This window comes from Ptychodera flava, chromosome 14, assembly GCF_041260155.1.
Source record: "Ptychodera flava strain L36383 chromosome 14, AS_Pfla_20210202, whole genome shotgun sequence".
NCBI lineage: Eukaryota > Metazoa > Hemichordata > Enteropneusta > Ptychoderidae > Ptychodera > Ptychodera flava.
Window position 1 is genome coordinate 26,028,799 of NC_091941.1, and position 21,186 is coordinate 26,049,984.

The 21,186-nt window shown below is 36.6% G+C and overlaps 1 protein-coding gene across 6 annotated transcripts in view; it reads left to right on the top strand.

The window, feature by feature from the left end:
• LOC139149922 (ral GTPase-activating protein subunit alpha-1-like) overlaps positions 1-21,186 on the top strand; it is a 126,251-nt gene that overhangs the window by 14,174 nt on the left and 90,891 nt on the right. For all 6 annotated transcript variants that reach the window (XM_070721977.1, XM_070721975.1, XM_070721976.1 and 3 more), the window contains exons 3-5: positions 5,445-5,605; positions 14,978-15,035; positions 20,749-20,792. In XM_070721977.1, the coding sequence (XP_070578078.1) occupies positions 5,445-5,605; positions 14,978-15,035; positions 20,749-20,792 (263 nt within the window). The remainder of the gene's footprint in view (positions 1-5,444; positions 5,606-14,977; positions 15,036-20,748; positions 20,793-21,186) is intronic.

Below are 21,186 nucleotides of genomic sequence, written 5' to 3' on the forward strand. Positions count from 1 at the left end.
ATGATTTTACATGGGTTTATATATCAAAAAGTTATTAAAAATTCTTTCAAATTTCAAAATGTGATTTTTCAAAAAGTACTTCAAATACAGGAAAATTGTGCCATACAAATCATATCTGTAACCTTGTTAATAGGCTGTAAAAATTCCATGTCCATATCTCATTTCAAAGTTGGATTAAATTGGTATACAATTACGTAGGAAAACTCTTATTCTGTCAAAAATGTTGAAAACAAGCCATATTTGCACCCCTCTTTTGGAGTCATAGAGCAGTTTTTTTTGGTTAATCTCACTTTTGACACCTCTTTGACACTCAAAGAATCTAAAAATGCATTTACAATAGCAGTCACTCACTCTGAATGCCAGCATCGCCTTGTCAAACTTTCCTGAAAAACAGCAAATGATGACTTTCCCTTTTCAAACATTTTATTAAAAGCTAGGGGACCTCTACCGTAGTTAATACACTAAGGACTCCCCAACTTCTTCTTATTTGGTCAGTTTTTCAGAAGTTTCAACAGGCTATAACTGTGCAATGCCTTTGTGCCCAAATGTCTAGTTTTTTTTATTCCACAGAGAATGTTGACTACTTTTATATTTTAATAGTTTTGTTGAAATTTATAACTGACGCTCTAGCCTTTCCAACCACCTTAACCCTTTTCCTGACAGACAGTAATAATTGTATCACTTCCCCATCAGCCAAGTCAGTAAAAAGTGGTATTGAGCCAAAACATGACGTATTTTTACCCACTTGGCTTGGTATGTTATAACATCTTTTGTCCAAAAAAGAATCAACTTTACAGTATTATGTTTTCAACAGCCTTCAAATGTACAGAATTATGTTAAAATACATCATATGGAATACGTTGTGTTTCATTAATTTTAACCATCTTGACCTGGTGGTGAAATATGGACTTGGCAGGAAAAGGGTTATTATAAAGGTGCCTGTAACATGTACTGTGAAGCATTTTTTGTACCCTACAGGCAGCCTTTTCTGTGATATGGAGGATAATCCACATGATTTGCAAGAGAGAAGCGCCTCACCATCTGTCAAACTCGATACACTGTATTACAAACAGAGCTTGCTTCAGGACAGCCATACACGTAGCTGGTGGAACAAAATAATTCTGGCAGTGTGATTCAGATTTTGTGCAAGTGCAAGTCTCTTGAAGATCAAAATTTTCAGTTTCTCAGTCTTTAATAGAAATAAATACAGTAAAATTTGAGTGGATGGTGGTCAAATATTGGAATTTAACCCTTTTAGAGCCAAAGTCAATATTTTTGTTGCCTTTATAAAGTACATGTATATTAACCCAAACAAGTTTTTTCAGGTCCAAACATTTTGCTCTGGTTTTTACCAAAAATTTTGACCGAAAACTGGAGTTTACAATAAGTACTGTCCACCTGGTCCAAATTTTCACAAGAAATACAGAAAAATTCTTCAAAATTGGTAAAATGTGTTGCTTTAATTTAGGTTGGAAAAATTACAGCACTCAAAGGGTTAAGGTAGCTGTAAAGGCTATTTTTGCACCAATTCTTTTCTCAGAGTTAATGTCAGCAAATTTGACCATTTACCTTAAATATAATATAAAATGGCAGTCTTTCTTTACATTGTATGTGAATGGTGTGCTATATTGAAGGAAGTTGTCGGTTTTGTAAATGAGATTGTGAACATTCTTATGAAATTTTAAATGATATTAAAGGCATTTCATTTTTTTTTTGGTGACAGTATATGCACTTTCCTTGAAGCACTTTCTACATGTACATTGTAGTACCACTGCCTGTAATGTAATTTGGACTCACCCAGGGACACAAATGTGAACACTCAACATGAATGTTCTTAATTTGCAGTGATGATGAATGCATTCAGGTCAATTTCCATATGTTCCATGATGATTTTGGTACAAGAGGTGATGAAGGCTTTTTTTTTCCATATAGCCGTTCCATTCTCTCGTGTTTCCTGTTGAAAAAGAGATTCAGAGACCTAGGTTTTAACCCTTTTTCCTGCCAGGTTCATGTCATTATCAGGTCAAGTTGGTTACTAAAACCAGTGAGGCATAACATGTCCTATAGGATGTATTTTAATGAACACTTGAAAGGCCCTGAAAACGCAGTTACCGTAAACATGATTTTTACTGACTTGACCCGCAAGGACGTACAAGTACACATACACTGTGTACATGTTGCATTTTTGTAAAAAGGTGATCACCATTGATTTTACCCGATTGCATAAGTTTAAAGCAGTTTGTATCAGACTCAGTGACACTGTTTGTACTGTGATTTTTAGCTCCCATAGCCATATGTATATATGGCAATGGAAGCTATTCTTATAGGCTAGGGAAATGTCTGTATGTATGTATGTCTGTATGTCTGTATGTCTGTATGTCTGTCAACATCAAAAACTCCAAAACCGCTGCATATTTCATCTTGATATTTGGTGTGTACATGGATGATGGGCTGTAGATGAGATTTTGTTCAAATGAAGTTGTCATTGCCAAAAATATGCAAATTAGTGCCAAAAAAGGCGTTTTTGGTAAAAAATCTTCTTCTTCATAACCGCTGGTCAGACAGCTTTGATATTTGGTATACAGGTCCCTAGGGATAACCCAACTTGGATTTTTTCAAATTGTGATGAAATATGCAAATCTGTATTTTTAAGGAATTTTTTTGTCATTTTTGGTCAAAAATTCATTTCATCAAAACTGCTTGTCTGACAGCTTTGATATTTGGTATACAGGTCCCTAGGGATAACCCAACGTGGATTTGTTCAAATTGTAATGAAATAAGCAAATCTGTATTTTTAAGGAATTTTTTTGTCATTTTTGGTCAAAAATTTATTTCATCAAAACCACTTGTCTGACAGCTTTGATATTTGGTATACAGGTCCCTAGGGATAGCCCAACTTGGATTTGTTCAAATTGTGATGAAATAAGCAAATCTGTATTTTTAAGGAATTTTTTTGTCATTTTGGTCAAAAATTTATTTCATCAAAACCGCTCGTCTGACAGCTTTGATATTTGGTATACAGGTTCCTACAGATGAACTAAATATGATATACAGAATATATGATGAAATCTGCAATTTTGTATTTTTGGTGCAATTTTTGCCATTTTTGGTCAAAAAATGTGTTTCTCAAAAACTACTTGTCTGATGCCTTTGATATTTGGTATACAGGTTCCTGGGGGTTCTCTTAGTGTGATATAGTGAAATTTGATGAAATCTTCAATTTTTGTATTTTTGGGTCAGTTTTTGCCGTTTTTGGTCAAAATATTTGTTTCTCAAAAGTTACTCATGTCATAGCTTTGATATTTGGTATACATTTTTACACATAATTATGATGAAATCATCAATTTTGTATTTTTGCAGCTAATTTTGCCATTTTAGGTCAGGCCATCCTGAAATGAGCTATCAACCTTCTTCATCAATACATATGTCACAAAAAGTTGCTCTCTACATAACACAGCAGAGCTCTGTCGACCATTGGGTCGCTTGTTAGCTCCCATAGCCATATGTTTACAAGTTTACATTTTATTGAAAATCTCAATAGCCACTGAGCAGATTAGATGAAAAATTAGCATGTAAGTACTTTGGGCTGACCTGAAATGATTGTGCACATCTTGGGTCAGTATCTTGGACTTGCTATTTTTCATGAATTTTTTTGTAATTTTCTCCCATTTTTGGTCAAAAAATCTTCTCTGAAACCACAAGTCTTATTGATTTGAAACTTGGTATGGAAGTGCATAGGAGTGACCTTTCCCAAATCTGGGCAAATCGTGGTGAACTTTGCATGTTTGCATTTTTTGGCTATTTTTTTTCATTTTTTATCAAAAATTTTTTTTTAACTCTGAAACCACACGTCCGATTGAGTTGAAACTTAGTGTAGAGGTTTTTACGGGTGACGTCAGTAAGATTTGATCAAATTCTGGTGAAATTTGCATAATTTTATTTTATTGGGGGAATTGTTTCTATTTGTGATAAAAAAATCTTTTACCTTGATTTTAGCTTGTTTTGATAACTATATGGGAGCGACCAGTGACATTGTCACTATTTTTACTCTGACTTTGCATGAATTAACCCTGATTTATTTTTGCATTTGACCCTGATTTTACATGATTTGACCCAAACAGGGTTAAATGCCTCAAGTCAGGATAATACAAGCATCAGGACATCTGAAAATGCGGCTGATCAGCATCTGTTTCTGTTTACTCTCAGTTAACTGGTTTGGATTTTCATTGTATGTTTAATGTACATTACGCCGTTCCCTTTTACTGTTTATTCTGTACATGTACATCGGACTTGGAATGAAATATTGAGTTGATTTATGCCAAAATGAAATTAAAATTTGAATCGACAAAAAAAAAAATGTGAAAACATAGTGGAAACTGTCAAACACAAATACTAAAAATATCGACAGTTGCAACATATTTGTTAACTGCCTGGCATTTTGCGATATTGTGTTGATGCTTCAGGGCTTGCCAGGATTAGTGATTGTGAAATTTAATTCAGGTGTCAGATAATGTGTGATATGATGAATCCCCAGGGCACGCAAGGCAATTAATGTGTCTGCCATTTTTTACGCTGTCAACAACACCACATCCATGCATGTTGTATTGTGCACCAGACGCTGTCTGTTGGCACTTCCATGGATATGCTTGTGAGCTCAGTCCACGGATATGTACACGCACTCTCTGGACATATTCAGGAGAAATCATTTCAGGGTCATTCCGTGCAGCACGTTTCCCAGAATTGATGTTGATTTCTTACATATGAAAAGTGTATCCAAACACAGCTTGGATAGATGTATGTTGTTTGTATGGCTTTTGATGTTCCAAATACATAACTGTAATACTACATGTATTAGTATCATATAAATATTGGTCTTGGCCAAAAACAACATCTCTATAGAGATAGCTCAATGTACCATGTCCACAGTTCATGCCTACTGGTTCACTTAGAAAGATTTACTGTATCAGGGATATATTAAAACATGTAAATGTCACTATTTCAGTGGCACAATTTTAGATGTGGAAATTAAGTTTGCACACAAATTATCCCTCTGACTGAACATAGTAGTCCTGAAATGTTGACAGATATCAGAGTTTGTCATGTATCAAACGTCTCACTTCTGAAAAACGTGACTGACTTCAAACAAACGACCGAGCCAAATGAAAATATATTTATGAAGAGTTGACCTCATAAATAATATGGAATAAACCTTGCACCATCCCCATAAAAGTTGCTTGCTTGCCCTACACATCCCGAAGTCTACCCTTGTGTCCAGCCAAGTGTTCAGAAATCTCAATCTGATTTCTCTACACACAACGTCCTATCAAAGTTATTGCAAACGGTACGTATCGGATACTGTGTGTGACAGCTACCTCACTACTGTTGGAATTGAGGTCTTGAACGAGTTTAACCTTTTTTCACGTATCTCTTAACACCTATTTCAGATCATTCAGAGATTGCTGAAGCCAAGGCTTTCTTTGAGCAATACTACTCTCACGTCTACCAGGTCTTCTATGAAAACTTTATATCGGTGGAGGCATCCCTCAAACAGAAAGTACACAAGGCCCAAAGGGAAGAGCTGGATGGAATTTTATATGTCTTTGAGGTAAGCAGACAATCAACTGCCTTCTTTTCAGTCACAAATATACATGTATTCAAGTGTTTCATCTAGACTAGGGGAGTGGGGATTCCCCCTCTGTTGACATATTGGCACCCCCTAGTAATTTGTCAAGGGGGACCAGCCCCCATGAAATGGTACCAGTCAAATGTTAGCGATACAAGTATAACACAAACTGGTGAAATCCCTCCTAAATTTTCTGGTCAAGGGGGAAAATCCCCCTGTTTATGCCATCCTGGATGAAACACTGGTATTCATTTACATGTATATTTATGTTCCAGAGGTAAACAGATAGTGAGCTGTCCACAGAGTCTGTACTCAAAGAAATGTTCTCCTTTGGCAACAAAAATACATACTTTACAGAAACTGTTATGCACCCTAACTTTTCTAAGCTATTTGGAAACAAGTTACGCCAGATTTCATTTTTGACGAAAGTTATGGTAATTTGTTTTCAGAATTGACAACTGGATGAACTATTTGTTGCCACTTAGTCTAAGAAGCAGTGTCCAGACACAAAGATGTAAAGTGTAACCTGTAAGAAAATAAAAAATTGCAATGCTGTATGTAGATTGTATCTGAAGTCTGTCAGCAAGCCCCTTTCTCATTAATTTAAGTACTTAGTTTTGCCAGGTTGGTACAAACATATGAGTGTTCACTTTCTCCTGCTGACAATAGCTTTTGCACTTTATACTATACATATTGTACCAATGTATTAGAGATGCATATTTTCACATTAAGAGTACTGTACGTAACACACAAATAATAAATTGTACAAGCGTAATCTTTTTATCCGATCAGCATTCACCATCTGTACATGTACATTCCAAGATGTTCTGGATTCCAGCTCACAAAACCGGCAATCAGGAGACCAACATCGATTTTCACTGATCTCATTTAGCTCAAGAAAACCGGGAGTCTCTTGAACTAATTTACCGGTTTGATTGATGACATTAGCCCTAATATTGCTGCCAAAGTACGCTTCCTTGGCCATTCTGGTGTTGCCGATAGCTGATGCTCTCAGTGCTGAATTCTAATTTCAGTGGGTTTTATTCTCCTTCAAGATTGTGTAGGATCAACTGTGCAACGAGCAAAGGAGTTTAATAATCGGTGTGTTACTCACTTTCAACACTCCAATGCGACGAAGAAAGTGAAATGCGTGATTGATGCTGTCTGAACTGATTTCCGTAAATTACAGCCAGGAGTTGATCTCTCTCATTTTGCTCTTCCATAACGTGATCCGGAAATGTAAGCGACAGATACACAAATCTTTCTCAACTTTTTTTTTGAAATGAGCGTTGAGTTGACGTCAATGGCTACTGCTCCTTGTAGGCACTCTGCCAGAGGATGACCTCCGACATTTCCTGAACATCCATCTTATGTATTAAACTCCTACCGACGTGTGATAGGTTGCAGTCTTCAATCAGTGAAAATTTTGTTGAAGATTACTGCGACAACTTTTGATGTACATTTGGTGTAAGGAATATTACACATACAGAATGCATAGACGTGTACATGTAGATGCCTTTTTTGTTATGCACCTGCTGTACTGTGCTGGTCTGTATGTCTTGAGACATTTTAAAATGTTGAATTTTGACCACACATTACATTATTAATCAATGGAAACAAGAATAATTGTGTCATGTCACTAGAACAAATCGCACCACTTGAATTTTATTCAATTTGTAAAGACTGACTAATAGGTTTGTGGTGAAGCACCCCACGCAGACACACAGACTCAAATGTCATAATTTGAAAAAACAAAACAAAACATCTTACATGTACCTGTGCTTTGGACAGATTCCATGGCAAATCAGCCCCACACGGAAAGGTGGCTGAAGTATGGAGATCCTACTTCAACATGTGCGTGCATCTGTACATGTACCTGTATTTAGCCCAACCACTTTACATTGAACTCTTATGTATATACGTATATACGTGATTACTCTTGGTGAGGTCCGTCAACTCAGCTATTTTAGGATTTAGGTTGGGGTTGGGTTGGGGTGTATCATGGCTTTTTCAAATTATCAGACTTTTCTCTGAAGAGCAACCACATCCAGTCTCTTGTATCCATCCATAGCAAGTGTACAACCATTCATGTACATGCGCTTTTTGTCTTTGCCCAGTTTGGTTCCTTTGCAATATTATTCCAAAGCTTTAAATATTGTTTCAATGAGAACGTGAAAATGCCATTTCTTATGCATCACTGTGATGGAGTATTAACACAGAGACAGCTGTAAATATTTTGTCATGGCACCCATCAAAAAGACACATCACCACTTTCATATAGTGGACTCATATTATTTTTATCCATATGCACAGTGCAGTATGTTGACAGTGTCAATTTTTCTGTACTCAATCTTTTTCAAACTAGAGTTTTCTCTCTCTCTCTGTTATTTGAAAAGATGTTTGTCTCTTTTCATCACATATACCCATTAACCCTTTCACCTGCAAAAGTTTTGGTTTATCCTCACTCTTGCCAGCAGAGTAGATTGATCTTTTTTACAGGTTTATAATGGCAGTGAAAGGTTAATAATAAGAATACAGTTTACTCATAGAGATTTTCAGTGTTAACATCGCTAGGCTGTGATCACTGCACAATGAACAGATGGCAACAATTGCAAATTTTCCTTTGTAAATTGTATGTACAGTGCATCTGGTTCAGCCACGGATGTCTTAATCCTGCATGTATTGTATTTTTATCATGAACTACTTCAGGTTGGTGCTCCTTAGCTGCTTGTCAGAAAAGTGACCGTTCAAGTACACAAGGCAGTTATGATCCATTATACATATTTTGCATGCTGGAATTACCAAGAAGTACTCCCTTGTATAATTCACACGTTTTCAAAGTTAGGACACTCATAATTGTATTGTTTTCATGTGGAAATGTGTAATCCGTTGTTCGCAATGAAATGCGCATTGTAAACATGCATGAAACTTATCAGTGATTTCATACACAACACACTAAATAAATACAGCCAGTGTTAGCTGTGATTGTACCAATTTATGCATCATCAAAAAATCTCCTTCACTGAAGTACATGTAAAGTGTCAGATCGGTCTTTGTAACTTTCTTTCAGTTATCACTAAAACCGTTTCTTTTTAAAAGTTCTCAGTGTGTATAGAGCAACTCCCGCCCCTTGAACGCCCTTGATGACCGCAAAAGTCAGTGATGTTGTGCTGTGTCCTCGGCTTGCTTCAGTGAACATCAGATACTTGTGAGCTTCATTCCAGAGGGATTTTCTCTTGGCTGGAGAAACGAGTCCTCACCATGTCATGAAACAGCAGTCATGCTTGTTTATGTACACAGTATGCTGTGACCTGCACTCTCATCGATGTCAGCTGATGCATTATGGGTCACAGCCATATCAGAAAATCATCGGACAGATGACAGTGATAAATTGCTTGCAGGCAATACCTTTTCTTGTGCAATATATGATTGTTCATCAAGAAAAAGACAGAAATAAGAAAGAAATCAGAGCAAAAATTGTGTAGCTATAGCTTACCAAGGTCCTTATATATCATCTCGAAATCCTAAAAAAACCCAACCAAATAATACAGTCTGTTGACACAATAGAAGGCAACGTGCCGTAAGCAACCTTTTCAAATATTACATCTGCCATTTCCAGCACATTTCCTTAAAGGCAGCCTGGAAAACGCTGTCATCATTGAAATTCTGTGAAGGTGATCCGTATTTCCACACAGTCATTTACTGTAACATGTACATTCAACCAGAGAGGACTGTTTTACTGTCTGATAAGACTACTGTGCTAATATTTCAGATGGTTTTAGTCCCTGCCAGGGGAAAGTCTGGAACGAGAAGTTCTGAATGATGTTTTGTCTGTATGTCTCCACCTGGAGGGGTTTCACAGACCTGGTTTTTACGACCCTGGTATACAACACACAATACCAGGTAACTGACATGTGCTTGTCAATTTATATCAAGAAACAGACTATATTCCACTGTAAAGTAGCTGTCAGTTTTCCCTTTTTCACGTCCAAAGAATTGTCTCATAATGTTTCAGACTCACGTAGACTGATTGTGAATGAAGATGTCATAATCATGGTCATCCGTCAAAGGTGACTCACAAGTCGAAAGTTGGTTTTCTGTATTGTAAATGATCTGGAGGGTACCGTGTCATGGTAACCGTCACTACTGACAGCTCATTAAGTTTATTTTAGAGCTTTTCACTGACTTGTTTTTTTTTGTTTGTAAATTCAGTAAGTCCTGGCAGTCTCACCAATGTTAGCATGTTTGTATACGTGCTACATCAGTGTTCGCGGTGACTTTTTTCTCATCGCGTACGGCATACGCATTAGTCTGCTAAAATTGTAATCTGCACTCGATTGATGAAAAACTGACTGCAAAATACAATGTGCCGTTGAATAAACCTACACTACATATTCGGATTGTATGATGTAACATTATTTTAATGAAAACAGTTTAACGAACAACTTGAACAATGTTGAAACTGAACAGCGAAGGGTATACATACGACTGTCAAAACACATCGGGCAACCCAAAAGTTAGAGTCATGGCAGCTTATCCAGACACTTCTGCAGTGTTCAAAATTTGTCGGGATTCGGACGAGCTCTACCGATGAATCATTTTTTTCACGGACTCGCAGAGCAAAGTTGAAAGAAAACAGATTTGTCTGCTTCGACGGCATGCTGCATATGTGCTTGATCAAAATTTGGGAACAGCGAGACGCGATGATTGTACACGGTTGGCATTTATATAATTTGTCGCAACATTTCTGTCAATCACTCACTTGGTGTCATGTGGATAGAGGGACTGTGGTTTCAGAAACTATCGCTCGCCTGAAAATTAGCAACGTAATTCATAGGCACAGCTGACATGATAATGTGCCTAACGTGATAACGTGTGAACTACGATGCCGATTTTTCAGACAACGCCCAGAGAATCCAAAATTTTCCACACAAAATGAGTGATTGACAGAAATGTGTTGCAACAAATTTCGTCTGGTTGTCGCCTAAGCTCAGTCGCGGGAAGTGCTTTCGGTGTTATCCTTTGCGTACAGAAAACGCATAACAATGAAAAAAATGCATAGAGAGTCAATTTCAATGCGTATATACGCACGGTTTTTGCGTAAACGCGAACTCTGTACATGTATGCTTGCCAAGCCAGCTTTACAAACAAGCATTCCCGTCATTGCTATGCCTGTGCAGGAGCAGAGCAATATGGCCGGTCAGTGCTACACGTGTATGTTTAGGTTATGTTTTGTGAACCAATCCAATGCCACTAACTGCGATCATGTTTTGTTTTCTAGTGCGCTCCAGCAAACCGGTGACATCTCTCTAGGCCTCATCATTTTTTCTGTCCTATTTGATATGATCATTCAGATTACAGGCTCTTCTATTACACATTAAATCAGGCATTGTTTGCCCGATTGATTTGATAATGGTACCAGTCAAGTGACTTCATGAATAATGCTGTGAACAAAGATGAAATGCATGACTGACTGTATCACTAAAAATAGCCAGCCTGGCAAATGTCATGATCAGTAAAATGAAGAGGATTACAGAAAAGTTTTCAAATAGGCAAAAGCAAACTAAAAAACACCACACGCCTAGAGGTGACTGATTTGTATTTTAAATTTAATCGATAAAACATACTTGCACAGATGTATTTACCCAGTGGTGGGGTTAATTCAGACAATGGCAGGGCAATTTCCAATTGCTTGCTGTAATCATGTAACAACTGACCTCTGTTCAGATTCCAGCGGATTACAAATTCTACACATTACGGTAATGGCTATTTAAGCAGATGGATTCTTGAGGCTCACTGCCTTGTACATGTGAAGGCAGTGGACGGGGGAAATTCATACCAGCCATGTTGATGCTAGGAAGTCTTCTCCACTCTGCACACTCTACAGCTGCATTTTTAATATAGCTAATTTTTATCGCAAAATCCCACCGTTTATAAGCAAGATACAATTTGGTACATGCCGGTAAGATGATAAATTATTGTGGCATTATCAGGTTAATGTTAGCTGCCAGTAACCGATGCTTGTCAGCTTATCAGTTCAAGTGGTTGGCCCCGGCATAACCAAATTACAGATGTGAAGAGATAGCTTGAAGTGTGCATTTAACTGAGCATGTTAGATGTAAAGGTAAAGTAAGGTCACAGGGAGACCTGCATGGAGCAAAGAGTGGGTTCAAGCAGATGGCTTCATCATTGAACCACAGATGGTTACATTTAAAACTTTAAATATAGATTGCAGCAGTAGTTGTAATCCCTTGATATTTTTGTGATCCCTGAGTGGGCGGGGTTGATTGTAACTTCTGTGTGTGTGTAAAGATGCTTATACCTCAGTGTGTCCTCATAGCAAGTACAATTAATGCAGGAACTTCCACTGCTGCACAAGTGTTCTTGCTGTAGGAAGATTTTTGATATGAGATATTACTGAGAGGGGTGGCAGTGAGAAACATCTTTGGCCGAGGAAGCTGCTTACAGAACTGAGAGAGGTCTTTCTGAGACTGAGCTGAAAATGGAATGGTGGTTTTCTGCCAGAGGATTTGCTTCTCATCGTCTTCTCCGGCATGGATGTACACGTACATCAACACTGAAAATGAATACTACGGAAACTTAAAAATTTATGGAATAACATTTGAGAATTGAGATTTGTTCCCTAGGGGGGAAAGGATTCCGAAAAGTACAGTGATTATTGATTGAACGTCCTACATACTGATCACTTTCGTTTTGAGATGTTACTTTGTAAGCAATCAAGGTTGAAAGATATTGTTATGGTGATTAAAGGATATTTGCTCAGAAAATTTCTGAAAAGGTCATCAGAAATCTGGTATTTTGATTTCAGTTGTAATACGCAAATACATCACAACAAATTGTCAATTTCCTTTAACTATCACCAATATGGTGTACCCGAAGTAGCAGTTGACCACATCCTCCTAATGATAGAAATCAATGCTTGTCTGAGCCTGCCTTTCTTGGTGAATAAATACAAACATACCCCCTAAGGTGACGTTGAATTGTACCAAAGCTTACAATGGGTCCTGTTTTCTACAGTCTTCCCTTTACACATTGCATGTTTTATTGATACAGCGTAATTATTTTCTAGTTGTCCTTTGACAGAGTAGTCCAATTTAATCAGAGTATTTTATCATACATCTATCTGATCTTGTTCTTTGATTCAGCAATTTTTGTATCCACAGCGGATGTCATTTCCCTGACTGCCAAGCAAATGCATATGAATGAGTCGGTGACTTTGAAAGACTGCCTTGTCATTCACAATAATAGATTCTGGTAATCCCACAAATGGTCATTTTGCAGGGAAGGTCACTTTCTAAATATTGAATAAACAGATCATCTATAGACATGGAAGTGGAAATTCTTGTTGAAGACTTTAAATATTAAGATGTTTGTTCCTTCTAGTTTTAAAAAAATAATACGCTGTGTAATGCTCTACTTTTTGATATCAGAAGCAAAGTATGACATTTCAACAGATATCATTACAGATGTCTTTTGCTTTGTTTATTTCCACTACTGATGGTTACCTTTTTCTGCTCTTTTAGAATTTTGTTTATTAAAAATTATAGAAATGTTTTTTAATGTTTTGTTCCTTTGACAAAATATCACATTGCATATTATCCGTTCGAGACCAAGCTGAAAAACTGTTAGAGTTATGATATACTACCAAATTTGATACATAATTCATCCTGAAGTTCTTTTGCATTTCAGTCAGAATGTGCATGTGCCACAGGAATCAGAATTAAAAACTGTACAGTGTGGTTCATTCATGTATATCACCAGAATGAAAGTACAGTTTTTGTCTAAATGAAAACAGTGAAAGCGAATATCAAACAAATTCCAAGGTTAACTATTACCTTCCAATAAACCTTGCTTTTGAACTTCATTGCTCGTAATGGACTTGAAATGACACATATTTACACATATACTAAATCAGATGTATTGCATTAGTTTGATCATTAGCATATTATTACACTTTGATGTGAGGAAAAACGTTAATTTGGCTGTATTGCTTGATAATATTTACAATGTAGGTTTCACTCTTAGGTTTAATGTTATGTCTTAAAGAGGCACTCCCTCTTGGTAACATTTTTAAAACACATTTTTTTAATGCCAACGGTCGATATTTGACGTGTAATCACTGAAAAATGTGAAAAAATGGAGTTTTTTTATTCAAAATAGTGAATTTGAACTGGACTGTAGCATCTATGATGTGAATGTGTACAAGATTTTCTTCACAAATCCTTTCACATTGATGTGAGTGCGAATGTTTCATTTACACAACATGCATTGCCAGAAAAATACCTGAAACAGCATTGAATTTGAAGAAAATACTACAATGGGTCTTGACTTTTAACCCATTGAGCCCCAAACTCAACTTTGTCACCTTTACAAAATGTACCCCAGTCAATATTTTTCGGAATTTTGCCCAAATTTTGATTTAAAAAAGTAGCTAATGAAATGTATTGTCCATTTGGTCCAAAATTATCAAAAAATCTCAGTAAAATTCATAAAAATCGGTGAAATGTTGCACTAAAATTTTGGTGGGAAAAATTACAAGGGTTAATTAATAATAATGATAGTGGCTGTACAACCATATTTCATTATAATATAAAATATCATGGTGGATTTTGTTATAAAGAGTGGTAGTACTGAGCAGTTTGACACTTCCTGTTATACAGCATCATTCACTCATTGTACCTACACAGAAACCGACAAAGACCAATCTTGCTTTTAATGTTCATTCATTGATATGCTCATCACACACCTACACACGTAATGTAAACACACTGTTACGTATATACTCTCCACTGCTGTACGCACACTGTATTAATTGCATAATTTGCAAAGACATTTCAGGTTGATCGATGAGGACATGTAACCCAGGACAACGTACTGTTGAAGAATTTTCCTCAGTATAGATTACTTAATTCATCCACAATCATATTTCTGTGATATTCTCCCCCCTCTCTTTGAAGTGGGATTTTAATTGATACATACCATAGAGTTTCTCATAACCTGCAGTGGGAATTATTCATGATGAGAAATTCCTGCCTAACATCAAATCTGATATCACATTTCCAGAATGCAGGTACCGTCTCAAATGATTCACAGTGACGCACTGTAATTAATTATCTTTGTGCTATCAGCTTCAATTTATTATACATGTGTATCATAGAAAAACAAGTACCACTTAATATCCATATGAAAATGTTCGTAATGGTGGTGCTTTTATTCAAACGATGGAGACATATTAGTGTTTCAACTTTTCAAAGGAAATTCAAGAGCAGATTTCATATGTTTATATAAATATCCTTTTCTTATCATCTGCTTTGTTGTTCTTTCTTTCCGCAGAAACTTCTAGTACTATTACCTGATTACATTCATGAGAGATGGCAGTTCCATAGCATAGGTGAGTTTTTGTAAAGATCATTCCATGTGAATTGGTGCCTAGGGTTGCCCCTGTTCCAGGTAGAGGTCAGACCCTCACCCAGAGTTCCTCTACATTTCACGTGAATGAGTCTGTTTTTGCCTCAAACATGTTTCTCGTAGACTTCAACTTTGTTTCAGTCCTTGCATGTGTTGTTCAAAATCTTTTTTTTTGAATCTGTATATATGACCTGAATCATGACAGGATTTTGATGGGTAGTCATGTCAGTGTTCATTTTGTTATTATTAAAACTGCAGGCAGCTAGCGCTTTTGTTCCAAGTTTACAGTACCTGTGTACCGTTTGAGAGGGCTGACTCACGTTTTGCGACTAGAGGCGTGAATCACGCAAAGAATAAGATGATTACTTTGAATTATGCCATTGCTATATATGATCTGAAAATTCCATACGTCCCCAGAAAGACACACATGTAGATGATGGACACCGCTTTTGAACTGATGGGGACACAGCAATTGTGTTTGATTCCAAATCTGTGATGAAATTTAATGTCAACTTTTTTGTTTGCATAGCATTTGAAGCACCATGTATTTATTGTCCAAAGTGCATTGTTGGGGAGAGGGGTCATTGTACCCATGTACAAGGAAATCAAATTAGCAGATGTACATCAAAGACTACTGACATGCAGACATAATTGGAAAGAAATAAACCTTATTCTTGTCTGGTAACATGTTCTGGTCAGACTTATTAGTTTCAAAGTGCTTTAGTTGCTCTGTGTAAAAAGAAATAAATCAGTTGTTGTAGAAAATAAAAATGTTTTTATGAGTTGAATCTGACAAAGGTTGTCATAAACAATCCAATGCAGTGTCATGCAGTGAAGATCTGTTACTCAGAGTATGTACATTGTGTATGCATGTCTGAATTGTTATTACTTAACCGTGTCTTCTGCGAGGACATTGACTGTAATGGACAGTTACTAGCTGCATTTTTTTCCAACGGCCTCATTAATAATGTTTGGCCCTCAAGCATCAGTGGTGCTCTGTAAAACAGGAAAATGGAATCTCAACATCTCAAGTGTGCTGAACTTCTGTGGCTTTACTTTGTGTTAGATTTCACGTCCATTCTATTGAGAAGCCAATTGTAAGTTTCTGTAGAGGAATTTCCCCTTTTCGTTCAATATTGAAACAGACATACATCACAATTTCCTCATTGCCCGTGGTGCATTGTAGAGATTTCAAACTGCGGTGCTTTCATGTTTCCAATCAACATTTCTATGCAAATTAATTGCCCTAGTGCTATGCAAATTAATGGCCCCAGTGCTATGCAAATTAATTGCCCCAATGCAATAATAAAGCTCAAGGCATAAATATGAATAAAAAGAATTCAAGAATTGAATTCATTATGGTTGAAGATAATGCAGGTGGCCTCATCCGTAACCGTTGCCATCCCAGTATTGTGGTAAGGGAAATGATGCCACCAATAGCAAACTGATTTATGCCAAGGAAGAGCTCTTCTAAGATTTTCTGCTCGTCCGACCGAGAAATCAGACATTCCTATACATTTTCTCGTTTTCATCATCTTCAAAAACTCCGCAATTGTTAACTTCCATCTGGCACAAACAATTAGAAGAGTCTGCAAAATTTCCATATGTCAGCTTTTTAGCTCCCATAGCCATATGTATATATGGCAATGGAAGCTATTCTTATAGGCTAGGGAAATGTCTGTATGTATGTATGTCTGTATGTCTGTATCATATGTATGTATGTCTGTATGTCTGTCCGTCAACATCAAAAACTCCAAAACCGCTGCACATTTCATCTTGATATTTGGTGTGTACATGGATGATGGGCTGTAGATGAGATTTTGTTCAAATGAAGTTGTCAATGCCAAAAATATGCAAATTAGTGCCAAAAAAGGCGTTTTTGGTAAAAAATCTCCTTCTTCATACATGTAACCGCTGGTCAGACAGCTTTGATATTTGGTATACAGATCCCTAGGGATAACCCAACTTGGATTTGTTCAAACTGTGATGAAATATGCAAATCTGTATTTTTAAGGAATTTTTTGTCATTTTTGGTCAAAAATTTATTTCATCAAAACCGCTCGTCTGACAGCTTTGATATTTGGTATACAGGTTCCTACAGATAAACTTAATATGATATATAGAATATATGATGAAATCTGCAATTTTGTATTTTTGGTGCAATTTTTGCCGTTTTTGGTCAAAAAATGTGTTTCTCAAAAACTACTTGTCTGATGCCTTTGATATTTGGTATACAGGTTCCTAGGGGTTCTCTTAGTGTGATATAGTGAAATTTGATGAAATCTTCAATTTTTGTATTTTTGAGTCAATTTTTGCCGTTTTTGGTCAAAATATTTGTTTCTCAAAAGTTAGTCATGTGATAGCTTTGATATTTGGTATACATTTTTATACATAATTATGATGAAATCATCAATTTTGTATTTTTGCAGCTAATTTTGCCATTTTAGGTCAGGCCATCCTGCAGTGAGCTATCAAAGATCTCAACCTTCTTCATCAATACATGTCACGAAAAGTTGCTCTCTACATAACACAGCAGAGCTCTGTCGACTATTGGGTATCTTGTTTTTTTCAAAACCGCTGGACAGTCAGGAAATACTTAATTTTGTATCCATGTCTATAGTAGCTTCAGGGACATTGGCCCTATGTTCAAGATAATGCGGTGATTCAGTAAGCATTTGAAGTGGTAAACTGTATTTGGTGTTGAAATGCGGTAAAAAATAATGAGAAAACATAGCTGAGGTGATTTCAGCAGGTTTGGTTTCCAACAAATATATTCAAAGTTTTTTTCAATGTTAAAGAGTCCTGGCAGATTTTGAAAAAAATCCAAACAAATGTCAATAAAAAAATCAGCCACAGAAGGTTTGTCAAAAAGAAAAGGTGGGATAGTGGGAAAAAAAGAATGTACAATGTATCGGATAAAAAAGATAATGTTCCTCATCAATCTTCCAGACAACCCCCTTTTATCAAATGGTACACCCCTGATGTATTTTTGTGTGCAATTAACCATGCAGTGTATTTTAGTTTAAGATGTCAATCAAGTTAGGTAAGGATTTGAAAGGAATAGTCAAGTTCACCACAGTTAAATTTCTTAACTTTATCTCTTGTGTCATCATCCTTGTGTAATTGGTTAAGTTTGTATGTTGCTCCAGATGTGGATGTACCAGCTGTTCTGGAAGAAAACAATGTTTACTTTTCCCTGTAGGGTTTCTGAGTTGATGATTATATGTTGAAATCTCTCCATGTATCTGGTGAATGGGCAAAGTGTAAATACTGTTGCATGTTATGTATTTCAGTCTATGTCAAATATTGTAAATGAAAAATCATGAACAGTTTGCTGTGTGCTTGTAAAAGATAACATGTTGTCAATACATATTAAAACTGCCTTGCAGTTTGATTGTCTTAAAAATTATCACAGAAGTAGAAAACGAAAAGAAACTAATCAAATTGCTGTAACATATTCACCCTCAGTGTCTGTAGGCCTATACTTAACTATTTTATCATTACATTCAGCTTTTTGTTATATCTTTATCACTCTTCATGGCCAAGGCACACTTGGGGTCAATGTCATCACTCTGTGCCAGTCTGTGAATGTCAGTCTGTCTGTATGTGTATGTCCATGTTTCATACAATTGTTGGTTTGTTTTGATAACTGTATGGGAGCGAACAGTGATTATTGTCACTATTTTTACATGTATATTGTACTTCATACATTCCTGCTACCATGTTAAACTTTTGCAAAGTGGACATTTCATCATCCACAGCCGCTTTAAACCCTTCAGACTGTGTAAAGTTTTCTGAAAGAGTTACTTGTATTAGCCCTGTGATTCATGTCTATTTAATATATTTCTGCATCCTGAATCTGGATAGGCTTATGATATTGTAAGTTCAAGAACTGACCAATCAGATTTGACATTACATTTCGTTGCCAGCTGGTTACTACACCTGAACAGTTTGAACTGGAAAGTCAAACAAATTTTCTTAAAGTTTACAGTATTTTCAACTTGTTAGTACATGTAGCTGTTGTATAATTCTTATCCAATGTTCACATGAAGAATTATTCTGAGATGCCACTTTTTGGAAGGGAAACTTGTCTCTATTTAGGCAAAGACTTTCATTTGCCATGGCATTTCATAGTTGCTGCGTACAGTATCAGTATGGACAATATTTTGGAAGTTCTTTTTAGTCTGCATGGCTGATTATCCAATTTGTGATATCAGGCAATGATGTCAGGTGTAGAAAACTTGTGGTAATTCTGCCGTTAGCATTGCACAAGATTCAGCCACCAAACAAGTGATCACGGAATCCATGCCAATGCCTGTCTCTTTCACCTTTTAACTTCACAGTGAGTGACATCTGTGTTGCAGATAACATAAATCCAGGTCAGATAATCAAGGGAAGTCCTTCTCGATGTGTCCCAAAAGCTTCACAATATTTCATTTTGGTCATTGCCCTCTGTTACCAGTCAATATGCTAGTCTCAATTCCTGCTATAAACTACGGGAATTACCTTGTGATCGTGCCGAAGCCATACATTTGGCGTGACTGTTATTATAATCCAGTTGCTAGATTGCACAAATATTTGCAGTGTGTTGTTCGGGCACATTGTACATGCCCTTCATGTAGGTAGCAATATTATGATCATAGTCTGCACAAATCTTACAAATTAAATGTAGCCAGCATCATTCTTCTCCCATTGTCTGTCAAACTGAAAGTGAAAAATAGTACATGTATCATAGGGAAAAAGGGAACTAAATTGTGATGTAATATTTATTATCGTCTGTGAATAGGTTCAGACATATGCCCATGTTTTCTGGATTTACAAATGGATAGTCTCAAAGACAAGAGTACTAAATACTACACCAAAATTTTACTATACTAAATAACCAGTAGCCTTTGTAACTGAATATACAGTAGTTTTGTTGCCTACCTGCTTTCATTCCTGAAATTGTATATGCAGCACATTTCACAGTAATAGACAGATGCTGTACAATGGGTCACTGCAGGGATTAGGACTGTATTTATTAATCTTCTCTTTGAGAATCTGCCGCTAACAGGCAATATTTGACATGGAGTCCAATATATGTAGGAAGGAAATGTAAAATTTATGTAAGTAAGTGCTTTAAACCTTTGAGTGCTGGAATTTTTCCCGCCAAAATTTTAGTTCAAAATTTTACCAATTTTTGTGAAATTTTTTGTAATTTTTTTGACAGTTTTGCATTAAATGGTTGTCACTTTTAATTGGCTACAGTTTTTGATCAAAACTTTGGAAAAAACCTGAAAAAAATTGTCTGGGTTACAATTTATGAAGGTGACAAAAATTGACTGTGGCGCTCAAAGGGTTAAGTACTAGGCAAGGTACACATGCCCATACAGTGTATTGTATGTATTGGTGTTGTGTAAGAAAACTGGGTTTTTTTTGGTGGTGGTGGTGGTGGTGGTGGTGGGGGGGGGGGGGGGGGGGGGGGGGGGGGGGGGGGGGGGGGGGGGGGGGGGGGGGGGGGGGGGGGGGGGGGGGGGGGGCTGTAGCATATTATTAAGTACATGTACTTGTACATGCATAGGACAAGTATAAATACTCTTTTTAATGACATTTTGTGGCTTCTGTAGTGTAGATTTTACTGTTACACTGTAGAAATAGTAGATGGCTATTTGTTCCGTACAACAATGAAATTCATATTCCGTGATATTTTCTTTTAGGTCGTCTCTTGAAGAAGTTGCTGCACCCCGGAAATGCTCTGAAGGTAAAAATGAAAAGACGAAAGAAAGTTTGTCATCTATTTCACAGTCAATTGAGAAATACAGGTGCATACATGTAGAATTCCCTGGAGAAAAGAATCGGGTCCATCAAATATTCATAAATGCTGTGCAGACTTTTTGTGTGCAGTGGATATGTGCTGATTGCAAAACTGTCAAATTCACTCTTCAGGCCTTTTGATTTTTCTGTGTGTGAAAACACTGAATGATTTTTTTTTGTTGACTCTTGTTTCACGTGTATGTCTGCTTGTGTACATTACACACTTGTAATTTCAGTTATTAATTGAGATTTCTATCACCAGCTTAGTTGCTTTCAGTTTTCGAAAGATTTTTCAATTGTGATTTGTTACTGCCATGGTTGGTGTATAATAGCGGAAAATT